Here is a 23,744-nt window from a genome sequence, read left to right on the forward strand (position 1 = left end):
CATATGGTTGAATGAAAAAAAAAAGAAATTGCAGATCAATATGTAGACTATGGTCTTATTTATGTAAATATAATATTAATGATGACAATCTGCTCTAAAGATGAAATTGTCTGGTTATAACATGGTCCTGCTGCCTTAGGATTGATAAGGGAAGGGGAAAAAGAGAGTGACAAAAGGGAAAGAAAATGAAAAAGGGAAGAGAAGGTAATAGAAAAGATAAGACAGAGAACTTCACATTTTTAATAGTATATTATGAGAGGAAGAGAAGAGTGTGGGTTCTGTAACTAGATTGCCTAGGTTCATAGGCGGTCTCTGTACTTTCTAGTTGGGTAATTATCAGCAAGTTACCTCACCTCTCTGAGCCTCAGTTTCTTCATCTGTAACACAGGGATGATAGTACCTATCTTTTAAGGTCCTTACGTGGCTAAATTAATTCATGTAATTAATTCATGTATTACCAAATTGTTACAACAACTGGGGATCTAGTCTGTGGAAACTGACTGTTAGAGCTCATAAGCACAACACCGTATTCTAGGTCTGACTCCAGAGCCCTCCCAACTTGTGCTACAGTCACTTCTGGGTTTTATTGCCCTCCTTTTATAGTTGAGGAGATCTATAGTCAGGGAGGTGGTTTTGTTCAAGGTACCCCAGCTCTGTGTGGATGGTCTGATTCCAAAGCCCAAATGAGCTAATTTGGGCTATATGTCCTATAGAGACACTATAGAGACACTGTCCTGTAGAGAGAAGAAAATAGGGAAGAGCCAGAGCTGGGGGAGGGGGTACGCTAGAGGGAGGGGCTACTTTGGGTTTTATCTCTAGCAAGGAAGGGACTTGCAGGGCCAGGCCAGCAGAAGGCAGGGTGGGTGGGGCTGAGTCAGAGGAGAAGGGATAAATGTCAGGTCCTAACCCACAGTACCCACCCGTCGTTCGTTCGTCCTCAGTGCAGGGCAACAGGTAAGAGCTGCTTTCAGCCTGGCACCCTCTCTCTGGTCTGCCAGCTGGTCTCTCAGGGCTGTACACACTGACTCTCTGGTCTGAGTAGATCTGACTTTTTCCTTTGTTTCTTAGAATCTGTCTCTTTTTCATTTTCTTTTTACCTCCCATGTCTCTTTCTGTCTTTCTTCATTTTCAGCTTTCTTCTCTTTTTCCCTTCGTTACTTTCTTTTGTTAGTTTTCAAGATCATTCATTTCATTTCATCATTCTCTGACACTCTTGCTTTCTCTTATTTTTCCCTCCTCTGAATTGTAACTATCTTTTTCTCTAAATTTCTTTCTCTCCCCCTTTTTGTCTCTTTCCTCGGCTTTGTATCTCTCCGTCTCTGTGTTTCTGTCTCTCTCTTCCTCTCTATCAAGAATGATGCCTTAATATTTCTTCCTGCAATTACCCATTCCTCTCTCCCTTTGACTCCCTCTACCTGCTGGACTGACAGCAGAGCTCAGTGGGTTAGAGTCCATGGGGAGCCTAGGGGTGGGGGGAAGAGCTAGGGAGGGAAACTAAGAGGATGTGGGGGTGATGGGAATGATGAATTGGGTAAGGAGAGATTTGGGGAATTGAGAGATGAATAATTAGCAGAAATAAGTGAAGAAAGTGGAAGAGGAATGTAGTGTCACTATACAGAAAGTAAACAGATTTCTATTCTCATCCTAATTCACTGTGAGACCCCAGGCAAGTCATTCACCCTCTGAAAAAACGGCTTGGCCTGTTAATTTCCACCACCCTTTCTAGTTTTGATTTTGTCATCTTCTAAATTTTCCTGTTTCTAAGAATTTCTGATTCTCTGATTACAGTTATCTAAAGTTCTGTATGATTCTTCCATGGTGGGAAAGCGGTACTAGGAAAGGAAGTAAGGCCTGATGTTTCCAACTCCTGAAGAGAAATTACCACTTCCCTTCCAGACCTAATTGACTTTTGCAAAGCAGGCCACAAAAGGGGTGGGGGGTGGGGGACAATGAATGCTGCAATGAGTGTTTTCTGGCTCTCTGCTGGGGTAGAGTTGCAGTTGGCCCTTTTGACCTCTGGGAGTACAGGTAGGGTGCTGACACGAGAGAGGATTTTAAAGTCATAGGGAAAACCTTTCAGTATGATCTGTTACTTGGTCTGAAATTTCACCATCATCTCTTTGGTTAAAAGTATTGTTTTAAGAAGATGCCTGGCAAGCATTACCACACATTAGGTGCATAAGTTATTAAATGGTAGAGTAAATGAATATTCAACAGTACCTGAAATTCCACTGTAGTTACAGATCTGTTCCTTTGGTAAGGCATTGGTGACAAATGGCATATGACCTGGAAAGAGGCCTATGTTAGTGCAGCAGAGGAGATAAATGTCTAGAGTCAGGCCCTCAGTCAAGAAAAAAAGGTAGTAATAGTTGAATCACAGATCCATAGTGGTTAAGTTAGGAATCTCTGGAAACAGATTGCCTAGGTTCAAATCCTGCTTCTCCTATGTACTAGCTTTCTGATCTAGACAGGTTACTTAATCTTTTTGGGATTCAGTTTCCCTATCATCACAGGGTTGACATGAGAACACGGCCTGGCACAGAGGGCTCTGTAAGTGTTTGACTATCAGAACTAGGTGGAATCTATGAAATTATCTAGTCCAAGAGAGGGGAATTACAGAGCCCAAGTTCACACTATAAATTGTAACAGTATTGGGACAAGAATCAATTCTCTAGCTTCCCAAACCCAGCCTGGTATATTTATGTGACTTCCCTTGGCTGTACCTTCATTTTTTCTACATGGGAAATGGAGAAAATAAAAATAATAAAGTCTATCAATTAAATATAATAGCTAACACTTTTTTACTGTTTACTCTGGGATAGGTACTCTGCCAAATGCTTTATATGGATTATCTTACTGAATCTTCACAACATTCCTGTGATGCAGATTGTCCTTGTTATTACCAACATTTTCCAGATATAAGATGTACAGCAGGGAAGTGACTTTTCTAAGTCCCAAAGCTAGTGAGTGGTGGAGCCAGGATTCAAACCCAAGTAGTTTGCCTCTAGAGCCTATGCTCTTTATACCCTAAATTGACTAAAATGCTTCCTTGATTCAATTTTATTCACTCTAGTCTCTTGGTAGGTAATGAGATGAAATAGAAACAGAGCCCATGGTAACTAGACTACAAGGTCATGGGTATAATGATGGCCAGGCAGAGTGAGGCAGAGCAAATTTCAGGAAAGGAGTAACAGAACAAGAGAAATGAGAACAGGAGCTTGAAAGAACTTGAGAATTCAACAAATTCCAAGAAGTGGTCTGTATTTTCCCAGGACCCTGAGAATATCATGGCCAAAAGCCCCCTAGTAATGATGTGTGTTTAATTTCTTCTGTTTTTATATACAGGAGGTAGGTCTTCTCCACCATTCCAAGGCAGGACTGGACTTTGCCTCCAATATTGGGGGCTTCCCTTCCCACTACATACCCCAATGTTGTTGGCATTATTGTTGCCAGTATTGATGTTGGGGGAGTTTACAGGAGCCTGGAGCCTTGTCATCTGCCTTACCTGCACTTCTGGGCCATCCACTTCTTACCACCAACAGCCAGGGCCAGCTCTAGCCAGATGCTCAGACGTGATTCCAGGAAGGGGCGCCTCTTCTCTCCCACGCCCTGGTCTCAGCTTGGGGAGTGGTCAGACCCCAATGGTGATAAACTCTGGCAACTTTATCTGTGGTCTGCAGGCTCAGCCCCAAGTGCTTTAGCTTTCACAAGCAGGCAGGGGAAGGGAAACACATATCTCCAGATATGAGGTATGCACTGGATCCAATTCCTTACCTACCACGTGAAGTGGCCATAATTACCTCATGTTTGACAGCTGATGAAGGCCAAGATCCAGAGAGGGGAAGTGATTTGTACAAGAACATCCAACAGTGAAATTGGAGAGCTGGAATTTTAATAAGAAAAGCTAACATTTATTGAAGATTTACTATGTGCCAAACACTACCCTAAAGGCTTAACTTGGATTGTTTCATGTAGTCCCTCCAACAACCCTTCTGTCTTTTCCAATTTCAGGGCCCACATGCCTTGGCCCCACATACCAACCCAGGCTGCTGTGACAGCCCATGAGAGGGGGAGAGGTTGTTCTGGAATGGAACAAGAAAAAGAGGTTGTTTTGTGAGGTAGGGGGAGGGTGCTTGTTCTATGAGATCAGGAAGGGAGGGAGATGAAGGAGGTTGCCATATGGGGGCAGGGCCATGAGCTGACCTGTCCCTCAGAACATAAGGCTGAGGGTGCTAGTAGATTCTACTCAGTAACTTTCTTCACAGTGTCAGGGCTTTAGTCTTCTCACATTCTCCCATGTCTCTCCCATTGTACTGTCCCTTATCTTGTCTCACTTTTTGACTCTGTCTTTCCAATTTGCCCTTTTTCTTTACATCTGTCTCTCCTTCTTGCTCTCTCTAGCTGTCTTTCTCTTGGTGTCTCTCGGCTCTCACCCCTCTTAACTCTCATCCCCCTACTTTAGTCACCTCTCTGTCTCTATCCTTTGATCTTGTCATTTTCTCTACTCTCTTCTCTCTGTCCCTTGGTCTCTCTCTCATCTCCCTCAATTAGGGCCATGATTCTCTTCCCTAAACTCACTTAGCCTTTTGCAATTTCTGGCAGCATTTTTTTATATTTGTGTCTGACTGACCCTCTACCCCTGCTGGATCCTCTCTACTCCTGCTCTCACTTTTGTGAATCTTTGTATAATCCTCTAGACTCATTGATCTCTCCTCATGTCCCTGTCTGTCTCTGCCTTTATCCCTGTGTGTACTATCCCCACCCCCTTTTTCTTTTTTCATTTTCTCTTTCTCTCAACTCAATCTCTGTTTTCATCTCTACCCTGCTCCCTTTCCCTCTACCTTTGATCTCTTTTTCTCCCTCAATTTCTGTTCTTTTAACTCTACCACCACCACCACATCTTTGTTCTGTCTCTACTTTCCTCCTTTTATCTTTCCTAAATTTTCTTTTCTTCTGGCCTTTCTCCTAGTCCCTTCTCCTTCCTCAATTTCAGACTTTGTACATTCATCAATTTCCCCCAAAATCCAACAAATATTTATTGAGTGCCTATGTGTCATTTGCTTTCTCTTTTTCTGATCTCTTTGCCCCCTTTCTCTTCTCTGTCTTGGCCTCTGCCTGTTTCACTAACCCATAGACTATGTCTTTGTCCCTTGTTTTCCAGCCCCACTGGGACTTGCTTTCACCTCTTCCTATATCTGTGCTTATCCAAGAGACAGGAGCAAATTCAAAGACAGCATAATATCAGGCTGGTGGCACACATTCTGTAGGACCTAGGGCCTACCCTTCCTTCCTATTCCCTTGACTTCCTTAAACTGATACATGTGACCTCAAGCTCCTTCTCCCTCTCTGGCTGATCCTGCTTAGGAAACACCCTGGGCCAAGCCTCAGGAGCTCTGCTCAATGACATATGTTTGCATTAGCAGGCTGAATCTTCACTTGGCTAAGACCAACATTCTTAGAAAGATTCTTGGCCTTAAATATTGATCAAAGGGTTAGTGGTTTGGCAGTTCTCATCCTGCCACACAAAAACACATCACAGAGGTAGTCAGTGCCAGAATGTGAGTCAGAATCCAGGCTTTCTGACCTCCAGTTAGAACTCTTTCCTTCACCCCTTTGCCCAGTAGTCAGTTTCCTATTTCTTCCTCTCTGATGTTTTATTGGTACATGTTAACATTGGGAAAGAAGTTCTTTCCCTGGAAGGGCAATAAGAGCATCTCAGAGGCAGCAAGTTTTGGGTGGGAAGCTGAAGACGAGGATCAAAGGCTTGGCTTTTTGCCAGGCCCTCATGATGGAATCTCATCTCTTCCATGTCTTCTGCAGGACTTCGGGCTCAAGATGGTGACTGCGGCCATGCTGCTACAGTGCTGCCCAGTGCTTGCCCGGGGCCCCACAAGCCTCCTAGGCAAGGTGGTTAAGACTCACCAGTTCCTGTTTGGTATTGGACGCTGTCCCATCCTGGCTACCCAAGGACCAAACTGTTCTCAAATCCACCTTAAGGCAACAAAGGCTGGAGGAGGTAAGAAGAGGTTGCTAGCAAAAGGGGAGAATGTTAGGGTCCTGGGGTAAAAGTTCCAAGTCATACTGGACATCTTTGCCTAATAATTAGGACGGTTCATGTGAAAAGTGTCAAGATAGCATGAACTGGCCCCAAAATATACCCAGGATCTGTCTTCTGCCAAGTTCTCTAGAAAGAGTCTCATTCTTGGCCAGGTACAGTGGCTCGTGCCTGTAATCCCAGCACTTTGAGAGGCCGAGGCGAGTGGATCACGAGGTCAGGAGTTCAAGACCACCCTGGCCAAGATGATGAAATCCCGCATCTACTAAAAATAAAAAAAAATAGCCGGGCATGGTGGTGGGCGCCTATAATCGCAGCTGCTTGGGAGGCTGAGGCAGAGAACTGCTTGAACCCAGGAGGTGGAGGTTGCAGTGAGCCAAGATCACGCCACTGCACTCCAGCCTGGGCGACAGAGTGAGAATCTGCCAAAGAAAAGAAAAGAAAAGAAAAAGTCTCACTGTCATGTGCCTCACACACTATACTCCAGACATGCTGAAACTACTTAAAATTGCCTAAATCAACTATTCTGTCAAGAGTTTGTGCCTTTGCTCCTGTCAGATTACCCTCTCCTAGACCCTGTACTGGAGAATCTCATACTTCTCATTTGACACTAAGCTTGGCCATCATCTCCTCTGCAAAGCCTGCTTAGACCTCCAAACTGTCTAATTCCAATTCTGGCTCATTTCCCCTCCCTCTTCTGGGCTTCTGTAGCCCATGTACTTCTCCTATCCCAGCACTGTTCACAATGTGTCTTCAGTGTATGCCATTCCCACCAGCTTAGGAGCTCCCCTAGCACAGGGACCAGACTCATCTATCTCTGTGTCTCTACAATAGCCTGAGATAGGGCTTTAGGGGTACATTAGATCTCAGTAATTATTGTTGAGCTGAACTTATGACTAGAAATGCACCCCAAATTACTCTCTTACCTTTGCATAGATTCTCCATCTTGGGCCAAGGGCCACTGTCCCTTCATGCTGTCGGAACTCCAGGATGGGAAGAGCAAGATTGTGCAGAAGGCAGCCCCAGAAGTCCAGGAGGATGTGAAGGCTTTCAAGACAGGTTGGAGTCAAGTTCCACCTTATGCAACCTTTACTCCTAATGCTTGAACCCACTACATCACAGTCCTGAGCAAGGCTAATACAAAAGCAGCCAGTACACATCCCATGATGAGAAGTCCAGTCTTTCCAGGGGAGCCATGTTAGGCAACAGTTTAGGCTGTATGCTGAAGCACACCATTCCTGACAAACACACATGTACGGGCTCCTGAAACTTTTAGTCATTATTCTAAGATGAGCCCTCTAGAATTTTGACTCCTCTTTTTCAGGTGGCTAAATTGATCCCAACAGGCTGGGGTCCCACATTTCAGCAAGACCACTCTATGAGAATATGGATTTGCATGAAAGAGAAAGAGCTGGGAGTAGGTACCTCCTTTAACCAGGGTGCAGATCCCCAGGTCAACTTTATTAGTGCAGACCACCCAAGATAATCACCCTTGAGATATGGCCACACTGTTGACATCTTTCATAGGACCCTTTGGGATATCATTAAGGACAAAAACTTCAAAATTGAAATTTAACGATGTTTAGAAAAGAAGAGTAAGGTACATTATCACGCATCTACTTTCTAAATGCAGGACCCAGGATGGTTGCCCCAGTTACCTGACCCAAGGGAAAATCCTAGTGGAGAGAAGTATGATTCACCTTATAGGAGGTTTCCTAACAATGTAATAGTCTCCATTCGGGGGGATAAATAGAAGCTCACCTTGGAGAAGATTTCTTCTTGCTGTAGAAGCTGCCCTTACCTTATAAACTGGAATTTTCATATGTTGCATTGAGCTTAAAGACGACAACACATGCTTTCTTTTTCCCCCATTCTCTTCATGGCCAATGAATCTCACATTCCATCTCAGATCTGCCTAGCTCCCTGGTCTCAGCCAGCCTAAGGAAGCCGTTTTCCAGTCCCCAGGAGCAGGAGCAGATCTCTGGGAAGGTCACACACCTGATTCAGAACAATATGCCTGGTGAGTTTGCTGAGGTGGAAAAAAAGGGGATCATAATAGGGAAGGCATTCTGAAAGGGCCTCTGTCATAGTAGGGGAAACAGTACAGAAGGGCCTTGGAACCAAAGGAAATTTGAGTTTAAAATTTAAAGCTGGCACTTGCTGGATCTAGGTGTTTTGGCAAGTAAGACACTTTCCTTCGGTGGCATTTAATACCTACCTCAATAGGTTACCATGAAAAGAAAGTAAAATTACATTTATGGAAGTGTTTCTAATGAGGCTTCATTAAATATTAGGCTTACTCCCATTATTTCTTCTCCATGCTTCCCTCAAAAACTTTCACCCTTCATAGAGCACCTTTTCCCCATTCTTATATGTGTTTATATTCCTTTTCATAATGACATTTACATTATTTTCTAATGTAAAAGGAATATGATTCATGGTAAAATGTTTTTCAACATATACAGGAAAGTATAAGGAGGGAAATTTAAGTCATGCAGAGTTCCACCATTAAGTTTTTGTTATATTTTCTCCCAGATATTTTTCTATGGCTACACACACACACACACACACACAAACACATGCTCTCTCTCTCTCTCTCTGCTCTCTTCACCCCACCCACACTTTTGTTAGAAGTGTGATCTTATTTTACCTGGAGTTTGTTATGCTGTTTTGTTCATTTAAAAATATGTCATGGGTATAGTATGGATTCAATATCATTCAGTTAATCAAGCATCTATAATTTAAGTTGTTGTTTCCAATTTTTTGTATTCTCTCAGTTTAAATTTTAGGTTGGTTTTACATACATACAAACATACTCAAAGAAAATGTATAGTATTACTTTTTTCAATTTTTATTTTTACCTAATAATATCTTGCTATATATTTTACTCTGTGCCTTTTTTTCACTCAACAATATACTGTGGAGATGCTTCCACTTTAACACATATGTATCTACCTTATTTTTCAATGCTTCAAAATATTTTGTAGTATAAATATAATAGAGATTATTTGGCTACTCCTCTATTTGGTTGCTTCCAATTTTTTCTATTACAAACAGTGGTGCAACAAACATCCTTGAATGTATCTCCTTGTGTACACAAGCAAGTGTTTCTCCAGGATAGACACTCAGTGGTGGAAATTCTTGGGATGTAAGGATGTGTACATTTTCGATATTAATAAATATTGTCAATTAGCCCTCCAATATGGCTGTACCAGTTATCAAGGAGGGTATCCATAGTCTCATACCCTTACCAGCCCTTGATATTATCAAACTTTAAATCTTTATTAATTGATAGGTGAAATTTTGTTTTCTAAGTTTTATTTTTCCTGATTAAGAATCTTTTTCTGCATTTATTGAATTGTCTGTTCATATTCTATGCCCATTTTTCTACTGGGTTTAAATTTTTCATGTTAATTTTTCAGAGATTATATAATAAATTCTGAGTATCAATCATGTATCTGTTAAGTATGCTGCAAATATTTCTCTAGATATGTCAGTATGTGCATTTTAAAAACTTTTGATATATATTTCCAAACATCTCTGCAGCAAGAATGTTACCAATTTGCACCTCCAGCAGCCATATAAATTGCTGTCTGCAACATGATTTCTGTCTCATGTAAAGAGTTCTAGAGTTTAACAAGCCCTTTGGCAAACGTTATTTCAATTTATCCTAGAAATAAAGTTACCCCATTTTGTAGTGGTAATAGTTAAAGAAGTGGGCTCTGAGTTACTTACTTGATGAACACTTACTTGCTGCATGACCCTGGTCAAGTTGCCTAACACTTAATGCCCCAGTTCCCTCATCTGTAAAATGGAGATACTAATAGAACTGTCCATGGAGCATTGTTGTGCGGAATAAATTAAATATTTATAAAGTTCCTAGGAAAGAACTTACATGTATTAGGCATTCATTAAATGTTAGCTATAATAATATAATTGAATATTAGCTATCTTTATTAGTATTATCATGACTACTAATACTATAGCAGTAATAATACTACTATTACCATGTGCCATTTATTAGTTTGAATATATTACATGTTGTTGGCTGTCAGATGCTCACAACTCTCCAAGGAAAGTATTATTAGCCTCATTCTACAAATAAAGAAATTTAAAGTAAGAAAGAAGATTCATGACTTGTTCAAGGCCACACAGCTAGGAAGCGGCAAAGAGATTGCTAGAAACAAGATCTGTTGATACTCCTTCCAGTGAGACTGAAAGTAGCGATTCTAGTAAGGAGGCTGCCACACCAACCCGGGAAGAGAGAGGAGGCCATAAGAAAGTCTAAATGAATGTGTGAATGAACTACTGAGTGAATGAGTGAATGAGTAAGCAAAAGGATGGCTGAATGAAGTAGTAGAGAGTTAATGTGGTCCATAAGTCAATGACTGAGCAAATAAATGAATATGTGGAAAAAGAGTTGGAGAACTCAAAATCAGCAACATGGGTAAAATACAGACTAGCCAGGGAGAGACTTAAAATGAATTCTTTTCATCCTCATATCTGCTCCTGCAGGAAACTATGTCTTCAGTTATGACCAGTTTTTCAGGGACAAGATCATGGAGAAGAAACAGGATCACACCTACCGTGTGTTCAAGACTGTGAACCGCTGGGCTGATGCATATCCCTTTGCCCAACATTTCTCTGAGTCATCTGTGGCCTCAAAGGATGTGTCCGTCTGGTGTAGTAATGATTACCTGGGCATGAGCCGACACCCTCAGGTCTTGCAAGCCACACAGTGAGTAGTAGGCTCTCAGCCATCAGCAGTGGCCAGAGGAGGTGAAAAGCCACACATGGAAAAAATAAGGCAGAGCTGGCAGTGGAAACCTGGGTTCTACCACCACTTCTTTTGTCCAAGTTCCTCCACCATATCTATTCCTTGAATATGAAATAAGTCAACACACCATGTTTCCCAAACTCTTCGGTGTCCAATGCTATGGAGGGAAAGGATGGGAGACCAAGCAAGGCCCACTCTGCCTGAGTTTTTAATCTAGCTGCAGAATTAGTATTGCCAGAGATGGAGTGTGACTTCCTCTAGGTCTTCCAAACTACTCAAGCTCAACCTAGCTTCTCCCTCTCTCCCTGAGTACCTCCAGTCCTAGAAGGAAGGCACATGTCTCCCTATCCTCCCCATCCTTCCCTCTACTTAGTCTCATAGGACACAGTTTATATAGGATCACTAACTCAACATTGACTCCCATCAAGGAAGGGAAACCTACCCGGTTCCTCGATGCCTGACGAGAGTTTTTTTTTTCTCCTTTTCTCCTGTTTTCTCCTTGCCAGGGAGACCCTGCAGCGTCATGGTGCTGGAGCTGGTGGCACCCGCAACATCTCAGGCACCAGTAAGTTTCACGTGGAGCTTGAGCAGGAGCTGGCCGAGCTGCACCAGAAGGACTCAGCCCTGCTGTTCTCCTCCTGCTTTGTGGCCAATGACTCTACTCTCTTCACCTTGGCCAAGATCCTGCCAGGTAAGCCTGAGGCCTGAGCTTTGTTCAGGGCTGGTATCCTGCAATACAGCATCCAGTTTCACTGGTTCCATCACTCCTTCCCTGTATTTGGAGTTCCCTCACTCCCATTGTTCTTCCTTCTTATCCACCTTGCATATCCTCAACACTGGATAATTATATCCCTCTGCTTTCTCTCCTTCTGCACGTAGAGAGAACCATTACCGGGGAGCATTACCCCACCTCACAGAAGGGAAACACTATAAATTCATCACCTCCCAACTCAGCTGAGCTCTTAACACACATACGTAGTTATTTTATGTCTCCACAGGAGCTTTTTCAAACTTTTTCTCCTCTTCTAAAACCTCTGACTACGTTCTCATTCACACTTAGCAAACAACCTCACATCTTACTTCACAATAAAAACAGAAGCCCCAGACAGAGAATCCTTATTTATTGCCACCAAACCTACAAACTTATCTAATTGTTAATCTAGCCTTGCCTCATTCTTTCCTTTTACAATGGAAGGCATATCTCTCCTTCTGCCTAAAGCCAATCCCTTCACTTGTACACTGGTTCCCATATTACCAGTCTCCTACTCTCTAGTCTATAATGTCCTCACCTCATACGCCTTGTTGTCCTTCCACCAAGGCCCAATCCAGAATGAATACAACTCTCCATCTTCACTATATCAATTCTGGGCTCATACAGTTGCTCAGACAGGAGTCACTAAAAATTCACAGTCTTAACCTCTACTGGGTTCTCCATGGTCTCTGGCAATCCCATTTCCCTGGTCAGTTCTCGAAGTTTATGGGGCAGTTTTGCCAAACCACCATTATCCTCAGCCTTCCCACACCCCTTCCTCCCCATCTCCCTCAGCAGACGACTTCATGTTCTACTACATTCAAAATAGAAGATACCAGACAGCAATGTCCTTGACTCCCAGCCACAAAGCACCTACAAACTCATAAGCATCTTCAAATGTCCTCTCCTCACTCCTTCTCTTCTGTCATAGTGGAAGAAGTATCCTTTTTCTTGTGACTAATCCTTCCACTGTTGCTCTGTGCCCCATTCCCCTCTACCACCTTAGGAATCTTGACCTATTGGCTCTCTCTTCCTCTCCTGTATCTTCAGCCTCTCCCTCTCTTTAAACATGTTTTCAAGTCTCTTGTATCTTATAAAAAAAAATTGCCTCAACCCCTCATCACTCTCTAGCTACTGCCCTCTTTCCTCCCTATAACAGGCAAACTGCTTGAGAGAAGTCTCCACTCTTACTATCTACTTCTTCACCTCCTGCTGATTCTTCAGCACAGCAAAAATATTACCACCACTTCTCAGAAGCTTTTTTTGAGTCCACCCATAAGCCCCAACTAAACTCAACATCTTTAAGCGGTTTTTAGTCCATCCCCTCCTCAACCATTAGAATTAAACTTCTTTCCATCTCTACTGCCAGCATCCTAGCCTGATCCAACATCATTTTTTAAAGAAAATTTTACCTTTGTCCTCTGATAATCTATTCTTTACAGCAGTCAGAATTTTTTTTAATTCAAAACTATTTTTGTCACCCCACCTCCAGCCCTGGTCAAAACCCTTTGGTGGACCCCCATTCCCCCAGGACCAAATCCAAAATTCTTATCACAGCTTCTAAAGTTCTCATTAATCTGGCTTCTATGTATCTCTTCGGTCTCACCTTTTTGCACCCCTTCTCTCACTATTTCATTCAGTAATACATTCATTCATATACTCATTCACTTACTTATAAATCAGTCATCAGTTTATTTATCCATTCATTTAATAAATGTTTACTTAGCATCTACTATGTGCTTACTCTTATACTGGACACCAGAGACAAAGAGATAATAAGATGTTTTTGCTCCCATGCAACTCCCAGTCTGCTTGTCTTTCAAGCCATGTTCTCCAGAAAGCCATAACTCATTTTCTCAGGTGGAAGTTATCCCTTAATCTTATAAAAAGGCCACAGTTCCTTGATGGCAGTGCAGTTGGTGGCAGGGGTTGGGGAGGTCCAGGAATCAACTCCCTCTACCAATTTCACATGCCCACCTGCCCCACCAGGAATGCCCAGTAAAAAGCCCTGCATTCTTCAAATCTTTCTGGACCTTAGCTTTCTCACTTATATAATAAAGGGGATGAATCCCATTATCACTAACAGCCCTGCCAGCTCTGACATGCCATGAGCTTATGACTCCAACAGTAAAAGCCTGATAAATATCCATCCCTGTAACCACAAGCAGATGGATGCTACCTGGAACGGATGGAATTTCATCTAGACTAGGAACAATCTAGCATCAGTCCAAGTCAACAAGCATTCCCTGGGGTAATCCCTTTTCCAAGTCTTGATCTTATATATCGGGGAGAAGGAAAATAGGTCCTGTCCTCAAAAAACTCTGAAGCTTCTTGGGAAATTAAATGTTCTTCCACCCCAAGGCAGACAGAGGCTAGACCAGGGTTACAAATGACTGGAGGGAAGGATGTAGGGGTCAGAATTTGGGAACAGTGAAGTCCTTCCAAGGGAGAAAGAAGTGTCACAAAGGTTCCCAGAGAAGGAAGAAGCAGAGCAAGGTCTTCAAAGGGAAGAAAGGGTTGGCCCTTTTCTTTGCCAGGTCAAACCTGAAGGTTGAAGTGGGAGTACTGGGACAGAAGCTTAAGGATTATGCATCTGCTTCCTCAGGGTGCGAGATTTACTCAGACGCAGGCAACCATGCTTCCATGATCCAAGGTATCCGTAACAGTGGAGCAGCCAAGTTTGTCTTTAGGCACAATGACCCTGACCACCTAAAGAAACTTCTAGAGAAGTCCAACCCTAAGATACCCAAAATTGTGGCCTTTGAGACTGTCCACTCCATGGATGGTATGTATATGAGTGAGTGTATGTTTACTAGTGTTGGTCTCATGAAAACCATGATGATCATGATGATGATGATGATGATAACATTATAACAGCTAATATTTATAGTGTTTATTATGTGCCAAGCAAAATTATTTGTATTTCACATGTATTAATTCACTTAATTTTCTGAACAATTCTATGAGATAGGTGTTATTATTATTTTGATTTTTTACATGAGGAAACTGAGACATAAGAGTAATTTGTCCAAAGTCACACAGCTAGTAAATGCCAAAGAATGGAGGCAGCTATTACATTCATCTTATAGGTAAAGAAACTAAAGTTCAGAGTTGGCATCCAATTTATCTTGAGTGGCTCAGCAAGTTGGTGCTAAAGTGAGTATCTGCACCCTAACACATATAACTCCAATTCCTCGAGTAACACTTCTCTTGTTAGAAATGATATGTAAATCAATAATCCCAGTGTTTGGTTTTTATGAAGGAAATTTCAAAAACCATTGCCTAGGATTTTTTTCAAGGTCCAGTATGAAGCATTGGGGTCAAAACAGGTTTTCAAGTCAGAGAGACCTGGGTTCAAATCCCACCTTTGACAGTTACTGGCTATGACCATGGGTTACTCTTTAACTGTCTAAGCCTCAATTTTCCCAAAGGTAAAATATCTGGTTGTAAGAATTAGAGATGATAGAAACCATTCTAGTTATTATGCTTTAGTAGAAATAAATGATCTTCACACTCCTACCTCCTTTCTTTGCTCAACTGAAACAATGTCCAGAGCTTTCTGTTGCTGGCCCTGTTGTGTAGAAATCATGTGTTTTAGGCATCCTCTTATGGATTTATTTGAGGGAAGAGGTCCTCAACTCATTTCAGTTTGTCTCTTTTCCAACTGAAACAAAAGAGTCCATAGTATTCCCTGATTTAGGTATCTTAAGTGGCATGTAATGACTATACACACAGGCTCTAAAACCAGACTACCCATGTTCAAATCCTAGCATGACCATTTACTAGCTTGGGCAAGCTTCTTAATTGCTCTGTGTCTCAGTTCTCAGTTGCTTATTTACAAAATGTAAGTGATAATAATTAAATAGGTATGCAAATTAAATGAGTTAATATATGTAAGGAACTTACTATTATGCCCACTCCCACATTTCTAACACTAGCAATAAAGTAAAACTATCCTATCCCTTTTGTATATTTCTACCACTGAGACTATTCAAATTCATTATTTCTGTAGTGGAAACTATGTTGGTACCATTCTACCTCATTACATTTGCAAATAAATAGTTCTTTATTTACCTATTTTTGGGGTGCAAACTCTGCCCAAACTGTTGATCCTTAGGCTGAATCTCTCCCATTGAAATGATGCTAGGCTGAACACAGCAGAAACAGGAAAATAGACATTGTCAGAATGAAGTAAAAATAGAAAGACAAAGAGTCAAGCCTTGATCCCAGGCTGGGGAACACACACACATGCCCACACACACATACACACACACACACACACACACACAGAGAGAGAGAGAGAGAGAGAGAGAGAGAGAGAGAGAAGGCAGGGATGAGATACAGGCAATCGATCCATACACAGAGGTTTGTAATAGTTCTAAATGAAGGCGCACATCCTCCTTCTTCTCTACAACACCTTTTTCCAACCCAAAGTAGGCATGGATGGGAAATTCCACACTGGAGATGGAGCTGGGGAAGGGTTATGATGTCCTACCTCTATCCCTTGGCTTTGCTCAGGTGCCATCTGTCCCCTCGAGGAATTGTGTGATGTGTCCCACCAGTATGGGGCCCTGACCTTCGTGGATGAGGTCCATGCTGTAGGACTGTATGGGTCCCGGGGCGCTGGGATTGGGGAGCGTGATGGAATTATGCATAAGATTGACATCATCTCTGGAACTCTTGGTAAGTGAATGCTTTGGGCCTTCTTATATACCCTCCAGAGAGAAGGCCCCTACAAAATTATTTTCTCCCTTCTCCCCAAAGCTATAGGGGTTGTTTGGACAGAATTCACAGCCCCAGGCTGCTGCCATCCTGGACTCCCTCTCTCCACTCGCATCCCACTGCAGAGTTGATGAGAAAGTCTGGTAGTTTTTTGAAAAGACCTGAACTAGGCCAAATACTTAGATTCAACTTGAGCATGTGAAGAGCTGTGTTTCTAAACCCCTCCCCAATCCTAGCCCCAAGCTTCATCTTAGCTCCACTCCTGACCCTTTCCAGCTAAAGGTCCCCACCCAGCTCCTGCCTATCTAGTCATTGCATATGGCAAGACTTGAAAGTCCTATCTCAAAGCAGCAGAATTATCAGCTCTGACTGCCTCGTCATGGACAGATGAGCAGAGGCCTGGGAAGACAGCCTGGAGCCCCAACTTCTGGTGCATCCCCTTGTGTTATCTGGCACATGATCCTGTTCCTCTGGGACTGATTATGGGATGTGTGTATATCTTCTTCCTTTCTGTCTCCAGGCAAGGCCTTTGGCTGTGTGGGCGGCTACATTGCCAGCACCCGTGACTTGGTGGACATGGTGCGCTCCTATGCTGCAGGCTTCATCTTTACCACTTCTCTGCCCCCCATGGTGCTCTCTGGAGCTCTAGAATCTGTGCGGCTGCTCAAGGGAGAGGAGGGCCAAGCCCTGAGGCGAGCCCACCAGCGCAATGTCAAGCACATGCGCCAGCTACTCATGGACAGGGGCCTTCCTGTCATCCCCTGCCCCAGCCACATCATCCCCATCCGGGTGAGAGCCCCACCATGCCCATTGCCCTCTCCACCTATTTCTTCTGGGAGCCTCACACTCCCAACAAACCTACATCTGTTGCTGTCTTCAATTATTTGCTTTCCTGCTAACCATTCCCCTTATTGCCAGCTTTGTTTCCCTTTTTGGAAAATTATCAGCCATTCTGGATTAACCAGTCTTTTCCTTGCATCAGCCATTACCTCATGCTTATTAGATTATCCTAACCCTAATAATAGCGAGTGCTCACCGCCTATAATTCAGAGTTTTTCAAACTGGATCAAGACAATTAATGGGTCACAAAATCAGCTTAGTGGGTTATCATTAGCATTAAAAAAAGAAAAGAAATAGAAAATATTGGAGTACATCACACATACTAAGGGTATCAATTTGTGAAAAATTTGTATGCGTTTTGTGTATTTGCACATATACACGTATGTGTATGTGTGCGTTTATGGTCATGGTGTAAAACGTACTTTTTATTGAGAATTGAGGGCAGAAAAATAAAATCAAAAGCCATAGGATTAGCTGCTACTTTGGATCCTCAATATGAGCATTTACTGCTTTTAAAAATGAACTGCTACTTCTTTCTTAAATAGCACGTATTTGTGTGAGTCAGTAAGCCAGGGCAGGGAAAGGACAGTTATTTGTGACAATTTTGTGGATGAGAAATAGTCACTGCTCTTTAGACTAACCTAGTATTTCCTTTAAACAGTCATTTTATGAATTAATTTAGTGACAGCACCCCAGAATTGGCTTGGTGGGGGGGTATCTTCTCACCCAGAACCATCCCAAACTAAGATATTAGCTAAGTAAAATCAGTGTGCTTGCTCTGCAAACAGCTTCCAAACAGGGATCCTGGTACCACTTCTGCTCCATCCTTTTCAAACCAAATTGCTAGCTCTGAGCTCCTCCTTGACAGAAATTCTGGAGCTGCCACTAAGCCCCTAATGAAAAACAAATCTATCCCAAAATTCAGTGATGTTCCCTCATCTAGTTCCCTCCGCCTGCTTAATGGAGCTAGTGATGGTGGAACCAGAGTGGCAGGTACTGATAGGCCTTTCTCCTGAGTCCAGGTGGGCAATGCAGCACTCAACAGCAAGCTCTGTGATCTCCTGCTCTCCAAGCATGGCATCTACGTGCAGGCCATCAACTACCCAACTGTCCCCCGGGGTGAAGAACTCCTGCGCCTGGCACCCTCCCCCCACCACAGCCCTCAGATGATGGAAGATTTTGTGGGTAAGTTCTTAACATGGGTGCCTACAGGACCTCCCTCCCCTCAGCCCCAGGATCTGAAAGAGAAGCTGAGAGGACAGAGACCATTCAGTTTATAAAATATTTCTGGAACATCTAATGTGTGCCAGCACCTATACTAGGGTCACAAATAAATGAGAAGCAGCCCCTACACTTGTAGGGCTCCAGTTTGGTTGGGGATACCATAGTGGACACAAACAATGACATCAAGGGATGATCAAAGCTCCACAAGGCAGTGCATGATAGAGTTGTTGGAGCAGAGAGGAGGGGCCTGACTCAGCCTGAGGGATCTAAGACCCGCTTCCTAGTAGAGGTGACACCTGAGCTGAGTCTTGCGAAGTGAGTGGTGTTAAAAGAAAGAGAGCATGGAAGAAGTATTCCTACCAGAGGGAAGAGCATGAAGAAAGGTGAGGAGAATGAGAAGCAGCCAGGGATATATCAAGAACAATAAGCAGGTGGTATTGGAATGTAGGGTCATAGGAATGGAGTGGGGCAGGGGAGTATCAATCTATGAATCTACAAAGACAACATGAGATAGAGACTGGATTGAGAGGCTTGTAGAGCTGAGTAGTTTGAGATTTACCCTGAAAATGCCAGTTTAGTCAATTCACCTAATGTTTGCTGGATTTCTGTTGGCTAGTTTAGGTTTTTTTGTTTGTTTGTTTTTGTTTTTGTTTTTTTGAGACACAGTCTGGCTCTGTAGCCCAGGCTGGAGTGCAGTGGCACGATCTTGGCTCACTGCTACCTCTGCCTCCCGGGTCCTGGCTCAAGCAATTCTCCTGCCTCAGCCTCCCAAGTAGCTGGGATTACAGGCACGTGCCACCATGCCCAGCTAATTTTTGTATTTTTAGTAGAGATGGGGTTTCACCATGTTGGCCAGGCTGGTCTTGAACTCCTGACCTTGTAATCCACCTGCCTAGGCCTCCCAAAGTGCTGGGATTACAGGTGTGAGCCACCATGCCCGGCCTGGGTAGTTTTTAATGCAGGGCCTGACATTGAACAGGTGCTCATCCCAGGCCTGTTGGATGAAGGACATGTAGGCAGTTGATGGTCTAGCAGAGGAGCCAGATATAGATGGTACTGGTCCAGTATGATGAGCTCCAGTATTCTGGGAGCTAGAGGGAGTGGACACATTATGGCGAGAGAGGGTGGGAAGGATGAAGTTGGAGAGGCTTTGTGAGTAAGGAAGTTTTTATGATGCATGTTGAAGTACATGTGAATATGCTGTAAGAATATTCCAGAATAAGGTAATTCCATGAGCAATGACCTAGAGATAGGAAAGCAGGGGGTATGTATTGACAACATCCTTCTGTTTGTCTGAAACATGGGCAGTATGAGAATTCAAGGAAGACAAGCTAGGTAGGCGCCATTCATTCATTCAAAAGCATTAAATAATGCTGGCTAACAGTAAGTACTTACATGTGCCAAGCACTGTTCTAAACACTTTACACGTATTAACTCATCTAATCCCCACAACAACCTCAAGAGTTAGAGATCCTCTTATCATTTCCATTTTGCACATGTGGAAATTGAGGCACAAAAATATATAGTTGCTGATCCAAGGTCACACAGCTTCTAAGTTGCAACTGGGAGGTCTGTCTCTACCTCCATGGTCATAACTGCTAGGTCTACCATCTCTCTGAGCTGATGACCCAGACTCCTGGGCCTTTTGTTCACTATTCTCTATTGCTCTGGGCTTCAATTATAGAGCTCTCAGTATTCTTGGTTCTCTGAATGTCCACTTAGGCTAGGCTTTTGTAAGAATATATGAGAGGCATCCACGATGGCTCCACCAGTCCCTAAGTTCCACAGCCAATCCATCCTGAAATCCTGCAAAGTTATCTATAATCTCTCTCAAACCTATTCGCTTTTCTCCCCTGCCACTTCTTTAATCCATGTCAACATGATTTTTTCCTAATTCCTCTGCTTCTCTCTTGCTCCTCTCAAATCCTTTCTCGATGATGGCCACTAGAGGGACTTTTCTAAAATTCTGACTATATTGCCCCCTTGCTTAAACCCCTTCATGTTTCCCTCTAGACTCTAAAGCAGTGGCCTCCAAGGTGAGGTATGCAAAATGATTACAGGGTGAAGGATTAGATGATTACAGGGTGAAGTATTAGAATTTTATGATTTTTTATCTTAAAAATAGGAAATCAAGCATCACTGATACTGATCTTTAATATACAGACTGACAGTTATACATGTATATAATATATAAACAAATATACAGAGATTGGAGGTACATGCTGAAACATTTGTACTGATAGGGATGTATAGTCCAAAATTTGGAAACCATTGACATATAGGACAGAGTTGAAGCTCTTCAGCATAGCATTCAATGCCTTCCACGTGGTGATCTCTATGCCCTCACCTCCTCCCTACACGCATTTTGTTTTTTCAGCTACACTGAAGGACTTGTCGTTCCCTCATTTTTTTCTGCTCTCTTACCTCTGGGACTTTGCTCATGCTGCTCTCTTTCGATTGGAATGCCCTCCCTCACACTTTCCTCTGGCTTACTTTCCTTCATCTTGTAGACCTAACTTAGGCATTCTTTCAACAAATATTTATTGAGTACCAACTGCGTACTAGATACTGTTCTACGCACTGGGGATGCAGTAGCAAACAAATCAGACACAAAATTCCTACCCTCTGGAGCTTACATTCTAGTGGAAGGGGATAGTAAAAAAAAATTACCAAAAAGAAGCAAATTAAGTAGCACATTTGTTCTAAGTGCTATGGGAAAAAATAAAGCAGGATAAGGAGAATGGGATAAGGGGCCAGGGGCGAGTTCAGAGAAGGGTTGTAGTATTAGAGTGGCAAGGGTAGAAGACACTGAGGTGAAACTTGAGCAAAAATTTGAAGGAGGTGGAGTTAGTGAGGCAGATATCTAAGGGAATGGCATCCCAGGCAGAGGGAACATCCTAAGGCAGGGAAGACACAGGAGTATTCCTTTTATATTTGAGGAGCAGTAAGAAGATGGGTGTGGGTGGAATGGTATAGGCAAGTGGGAGACAGAAGAATTGAGTACATAGAGGCAATGTGGGACCAGACTGTATAGGGTATGGTAGGCCATCAGAAGGATTTTGGCTTTTACTCTGAGAGCCCTTGAAAGGATTTGAGCACAGGACTAATATATCTGACTCGGGTTTTAACAAAATTGCTCCAACTTCTATGTAGAGAATACACTAAAAGGGAGCAAGGGTGGAAGCAGGGAGACCCAAGAGTGGGCTACAGTAATATCCCAGGTGAGAGATGATGGTGGCTCAGACTTGATCATAATGAAGGCAATAAGAAGTAGTCAGATTTTGAAGGTAGAGCCAAGGGTCTTTGCTGATAGATGGGATATAGGGTAAGAGAGAAAGAGAAAAATAAAGGATAGCTGTGAAATTTTTGGACTGAGCAACTGGAATTGCCATCCACTGAGATGGGAAAAGCTAAAAGTAGAATAGCTTGGTGGAGGGTAGGGACATGAGTAGCTCAGTTGTACTCATAAGTTAGAAACACATACTAGACACTGAGGTGGAGATGGAGAAAAGCCATTGGATATACAAGATTGGAAACCAGTAGAGAGGCGTGAGCTGGAGATTAAAATTTCTGAACCATCAGCATATAGATGGTCTTTAAAGTCATGTGACTAGACAAGATCAACAAGGGCATGAACACAGAAAAGGCCAAGAACAGAGCCCTGGAACGTACCTGGGGTACTTCCTCCAGCTAGGTCAGGTTCCCTTCTCTGGGTTTTCACACCCCCAGGTGGACCCCCTACCCCAGGTTTCCTGGTCATAGCACCAATGACACAGTATGGTTACTGTCATTATCATTGTCCTCATAGGGCTTGGAGTTCCCAAGCAGACAGTCATTCTTGGGCCACAGCACATCCTATACTTAGGGAGTGGTCCAGGCCAGGACAGTATGGCTTCAAACTGTGTCAAAGGAGAGCTTCCCAATCTTTTATAATATATATCCCAGCATCCAGATACAAATGGTAATATTCACAGCACACACAGAAGCAAACAGTAGGCTACTTCTGGCCCTGAGGTATCTTGAAGGGTTGAGGGGGATCAATATCTTGGTGCATCTGTACTGTGACAGATTTGGAAGATCTAGTCTAACCCATTTTTTCCTTCCCCTCCCCCTACCACCTTCAGAGAAGCTGCTGCTGGCTTGGACTGAGGTGGGGCTGCCCCTCCAGGATGTGTCTGTGGCTGCCTGCAATTTCTGCCGTCGTCCTGTGCACTTTGAGCTCATGAGTGAGTGGGAACGTTCCTACTTCGGGAACATGGGGCCCCAGTATGTCACCACCTATGCCTGAGAAGCCAGACGCCTAGGATTCACACCCCACCTGCACTTCACTTGGGTCCAGGCCTCCTCCTGTCTTCTGCTTTGTTGTGTGCCTCTAGCTGAATTGAGCCTAAAAATAAAGCACAAACTGCAGCATGTGTAGCCTTTTATTGGACAGGGAACAGACAAATGCACTCTACCTGACTCCCTCAGACAAGTGGCAGATCCATGAGGAAACCACAGGTCACTTGTTGGTCACTATTCCATTTTACCAACAGGTAAACAGAATGAGAAAGAGGAAGGAAATGCCCAAATACTACACAATGAGTTGCAAAGAGCTAGGATACTTGGCAGATTTATTTGAAATGGCTCTTCTCCAATGGTTTCAATAAAAATCCAGGGATTGACTCTTCACTGGTAATCTGGGCCCTGGAAATCTGGGCCCAGGGTAGCCCCTGAAGCCAGGAAATGAGTCAGCCCTAACCAAATTCCCTAGAAATGAGTGGTTCCCCAAAACCAAAGAGGTATTTTCCATAAGGGGATATGGATGTCTTCCTCAATCCATTATCCTCTCTCCCTCCCATGGCATCCCACGGAACAGGATTTACCAGTCCCATTCTCTTTTTCTTTTTTTTGGAGACGGAATTTTACTCGTTGCCCAGGCTGGAGTGCAATGGCGCGATCTCAGCTCACTGCAACCTCCGCCTCCTAGGTACAAGCTATTCTCCTGCCTCAGCCTCCTAAGTAGCTTGGATTACAGGCATGCGCCACCACGCCCAGTTCATTTTTTTGTATTTAGTAGAGACGGAGTCTCACCATGTTAGGCTGGTTGCGAACTCCTGACCTCAGGTGATCCACCCACCTCAGCCTCCCACAGTGCTGGGATTACAGGCGTGCGCCACTGCACCTGGTCTACCAATCCCATTTTCAAAGGTGAGAAGAGGCTTGGCTAGAGCAAGCACTGTGTTCAATGCTCCCACTTTCCAGGTCACAGTATACAGGAAACATTTCCATGGCACACTTAGGGGTACTAATGATACTGCTTGCCAAGGAGGCGATCTTCCCTGAGACTTGTGTGGTCCCAGGCCCTGCCTGGCAACTCTGAGGGCTGAGGACCC

The 23,744-nt window shown here is 43.4% G+C and overlaps 1 protein-coding gene across 1 annotated transcript; it reads left to right on the forward strand.

Annotated features, from left to right (window-relative positions):
- Positions 1-832: 832 nt before the first annotated feature.
- ALAS2 (5'-aminolevulinate synthase 2) lies at positions 833-22,782 on the forward strand. The gene is made up of 11 exons (XM_030806965.1): positions 833-954; positions 5,821-6,016; positions 6,992-7,114; positions 7,965-8,075; positions 10,571-10,793; positions 11,339-11,523; positions 14,189-14,368; positions 16,102-16,266; positions 16,826-17,094; positions 18,168-18,330; positions 22,494-22,782. The coding sequence occupies exons 2-11, from the start codon at positions 5,836-5,838 to the stop codon at positions 22,655-22,657; spliced, it is 1,764 nt and encodes a 587-aa protein (XP_030662825.1). The 5' UTR covers positions 833-954; positions 5,821-5,835; the 3' UTR covers positions 22,658-22,782.
- The last annotated feature ends 962 nt before the right edge of the window (positions 22,783-23,744 follow it).

This window comes from Nomascus leucogenys, chromosome X (assembly GCF_006542625.1).
Source record: "Nomascus leucogenys isolate Asia chromosome X, Asia_NLE_v1, whole genome shotgun sequence".
In the NCBI taxonomy this organism is placed as follows: domain Eukaryota; kingdom Metazoa; phylum Chordata; class Mammalia; order Primates; family Hylobatidae; genus Nomascus; species Nomascus leucogenys.